At 36.6% G+C, this 4217-nt stretch overlaps 1 protein-coding gene across 1 annotated transcript in view; it reads left to right on the top strand.

The window, feature by feature from the left end:
- Positions 1–4217, top strand: part of ABCA12 (ATP binding cassette subfamily A member 12) — a 210217-nt gene that overhangs the window by 98332 nt on the left and 107668 nt on the right. Inside the window, exons 8-9 of the mRNA XM_019632933.1 lie at positions 2060–2172; positions 3284–3347. Coding sequence (XP_019488478.1) covers positions 2060–2172; positions 3284–3347 — 177 coding nt within the window. The remainder of the gene's footprint in view (positions 1–2059; positions 2173–3283; positions 3348–4217) is intronic.

The raw sequence follows: 4217 nt of genomic DNA, 5'->3' as shown, positions 1-4217 counted from the left end.
TGCCCAGCTCCAGGTTGAGCTGTTGTTCAGCATCTTAGCTGTAGAGGGCAGTGTCACTGGCCCTCATATGTGGGATCTGAACTGGGGCCCTCTGGTAGCCCAAGCCAGCTCTTAACCACCGCTCTACTCAGCCGGGCCTAACTTTCTTTTCTAAATGATGAAGGGCAGAAAAAAAATGTATTAAGTAAAATAAAAATATTCTGACCAATGGATTAAAGGATTTTAAAGAGGGTGAGGGCTAGTGTTATTATTATTATGCTATTATTTTTCTAATGTTTTGTTAGAAAAAGATGAATGAAGTCCACTGACATTTTATTAATAATATTATTAACAATAGTGCAGATGGTTTTAATGAGACTGCCACTTATTTAGTCTTTGAAGGTCTTACTTTAGGCCGGCGGGTTAAGTAAGTCAGGCAGAGAACCAAGTTGGGAGAAGGCTGGCAGAGACTGTTTAAGCGGATACCATGAACATCAGGGTTCAGAAACCACCTAAAGTCTGAGAACCAGGAAGTTCTTGGGGGCAAATATAAAAATGTCTGAGGTACCAACTGTTATGCATACAGAACAGAGGTGAAAATGAGACAGCCATGTCTCTATGGTTAAACATACAGCTGACATAATAAGTTAACGATGCCTGTGGGCTCCGTGCAGAAATGTTCTGCCCTCCTCCTCCCCTGCCATGTTGGGGCAAAGGTTCTGTGCCAGAGGCAAGGCATGCGGTGGGAAGAACACAAACTTTGAAATTAGACAGAACCAGCTCTACTTATTATTAACTCAGTAAAATTGTATACGTTATTTAACTTTTTGAACTTTAGTTTTTCCATCAGCAAAACAGGCAAATAAAATTGACTTTATGGAATTATTAGAGAACTAAATAAAATTATATATATATATATATATATATATATGTGTATACACACACACACATCTATATGTATATACCAGAAACTAGAGGAAACTCAAAATTTAGCACTCTAAATATAGCCTTCACTCATACCTAGGAAGGTAAAATTAAAATAATCTGAACCTAAATATTAAAAAATCCAGAAATATTGTAGACTACCATGAACATATACGCACATACTATATATATTGCTAGAGTGAGCCTTCAGTTGCCTAAGATACATAGGAAAAAACTATTAGCTAATTTGTACTATATTTAACATTACAATGGCAAATTGTTAACAAGCCTTTTGTTCTTGTTACTAAAGTAAATTGAAGCGTGGCCTCAGCCTTGATCATTGGTATAAATCATAGTCTTTGTGAAATTCAGAAATATACGTACAATGCCAGCAGTTTTTAAATGTACTAATAACAAAAAAGGGGATTACACTTCTTAAGTAACTAATTGCCTTTTGGAAATATGGAATGAACTCAAGCATAAGTGAATTTGCTGATTGTCCATCTCCAGCGCAGACTGCCCTCTTTCTTGGTGACATAATAATCCTAGGAAGACAGTGCCAGTTTGCCTGGGTATTAATTTTGAGCTATCCCTGGAGTAGTGCCTGTGGGCCACTTACAGGATAGAATGCAGTCTTTAATTAGGGTTAGCTCCATTTTTTTTTTCAATAACAGTACAATTTGTTGAGCAAAAGATAAATATTTATCAAATGCTTAAATAATAATTATTCCTGCAACTGATTCCTTTATCTGGGTTGATTTTTAATGAAAATAATTTCCAATATTTAACTTTTCCCTTTAACTAAAAAAAAAAAAAAGAAAGAAAGAAAAAAAGTGGTATTCTTTTGTTTGCAGTTGCTGTCTCTAAGTCTTAACAGAAACCACTGATGGGAACTCTACTCCCTTACTTTAAACCCTTTGAATCCCAAGGTTTTAGAATCCTGGAAATGTGAAATGCTCTGTCTGGTTCATGAACGTTTTGTTGGGATTTTGTGCATGAACAGACAAACAAGCAATTAAACAACAACAGCAGCACCTTGTCCTTTATGCTATAAGAATAATTTTCTGTATCGTAGACATTTTCTCCTTGAATAACCTTTTGTTTCTCTATGCAAACCTTGAAGTGCAAACGGTTTAATTGTTTTTTAACTCGTTAGTGTGCTGCTGGTCGCGCAGAAGGTTTACCCACGTGTCACAACTAATGAAGGTTTCAGAACTCTCCATAAATCTGTTCAACATCTGCTGTACACTCTGAACGCCCCAGCTCAAGGTATTATATTTTTATCTTATTGTATTCACTTCTGTGTCTCAAAGCCTGTGAAAAATATAAAACAGAGTACAATGAAGTGTAATAGTTTATGGGTGATATTATTCTTAGGTAGGGGCATATGCTATGACTAAATCTGGACATCTAGCTAATCAAAGTGTGGAGAAAGGGAGAAATGGCCGGAAAAGAGGCTGTGGCATTCCAGGGTTTTTATTTAGGTGAAATGATCTCTCTTAGCTTGTAAACCTATGTTTATACTTGGTACGGAAAATATAAAATATCAGGAAATAAGCCTCGGCAAATGGAGTTTTATCAGTAATTTTTGGAACGAAAGCCTACACTGAGTTGCAGTTCTTTTTGCCCTCATTTCCAAATTTTAGCTTTTTAAATCAGGATGAATCTTTTATTGGTAAAAATATACCCCTCAACCAGCCATCTTGAAAATGCGTGCTGGACATCAAAGCATGAATAGATCAGTATAAATCTACTGTTAATCCCAGGAAGACAAGCTATAGCATGTTACTAGTGAGTCAGACAATATCATCTTTGCATGATAGAATAGCATCATATACCACACACACATGGCAATACACAACATATGCACACAGGCACACAGAGAGATTTAAGGCTGTCAGGAATAAATCCCTCTTCCCCACGTAAAATGGGTGCTTAGCATTGACGTCTCCTGAATGAATTTAGAATTAGACTCTCTCCGCTGATTTGTTGGCTTTTAAATATGCAGGCTTTACCTTTGGATTACAAAGAAGTATCCTGAGAGCACCAGGTCACAACCTGATTGTTTATTACAAGGTCTTAAACCATTAGTTTTTATATGAAAAGCAGGTTTGAAAAGGCTTTGAAGATTTCTCACGGGAGGGTCTACCATACTTTTGGATACCAATCTCTATTAGTCCGGAGCATTTTTTTAATACCTAAAATTACAGAATTAATGACTAGCTTTCAAGATTGTTGTTAAATTTAACTGTCTTAAAGAACATTGGTGGGAAAAGGCTTCCTCTTCAAAAAAATGTCCAGGCCAGAAAACCAGACAGTGAACTAACAAACACCAGTTATTTCCTCTGTATTTTTTTTTTTTTGTATTTGCATTTTAAAGACGGGAACTCCAAGTTTCTCCTTACCATTCAAAATTTTTCTTTTCATCTTCAGACTCACACCTTGTAATTAAATAAAGTAAAGGGATAAAGCTAAAAATGTTTTTACAAATGACAAAAGCTCATCATTGCCTTAGAAGCCAGAGAAGTCAGCAGCACTTCTTATTAACTCAGGCAACTAAACATTTTTTCCTGTTGAAGAGTATAACTCAGTTTTCCAGTATTTAACAATGGCCATGTCTCATGTCTATGACTATGCTAATGATTTTGGCATGCATTAAAACATGTCATTCAATGGTCAAGAAGATAAGGTAGTAAATCACAAAAATGTGTTTTTATTTAAAAATTTGATGTGCTTAAATTTGTTTGTTAATGTCCTTCACTTGTGACTTCATCAGTCTGAGAATACCAACACAATAATATTAATGTCAATTCCTAAAAGTCATTAATCCCAATTCCCAACTTGCTTGAGTAGAAATTTTGTGGCCTTTGAAATATCCTTGTAGTTATTTCTGGAAACCCTTCAGTCAAGTCACACTTGTCCTTGGAGGCTGAACCAGTGCCTCAACAGCACAGGGGTCTCAAGCCCCAGGTACAGCCTCCTGCCACAGTGCTCAGGCCACCCTGTGCCTAATGTTCATGGCAAGGAGTATCTGTGAAGTGGATACATTGTTTTCCCCTTGGCTTTACATTCAGCTAAGCTGGAGCGGCGTGGTATCTCATAGCAGGGTTGCTTGGGTCCTCTGTAATGCATGGCAGGGTTGATATAGCTTTGAAAGTCTCACACCGCTCGTTCAAAGTAAGGCAATAAAAAAGGTAGTACTTTTTGTGTCAAGAATGACTTTGTTATCTTAAGTCCCTTTTATCATCAAAACAGTCCTATGAAATATAGTTATTATCCCACTTTACAGACAAAGAAACTGAGGCAAAGGGAAG

The sequence above is a fragment of the Hipposideros armiger genome, unplaced genomic scaffold (genome assembly GCF_001890085.2).
Source record: "Hipposideros armiger isolate ML-2016 unplaced genomic scaffold, ASM189008v1 scaffold_1198, whole genome shotgun sequence".
NCBI classification, from domain to species: domain Eukaryota; kingdom Metazoa; phylum Chordata; class Mammalia; order Chiroptera; family Hipposideridae; genus Hipposideros; species Hipposideros armiger.
Note: the sequence above shows the minus strand (reverse complement) of the source record. Positions and strands in the feature narration are given on the sequence as shown.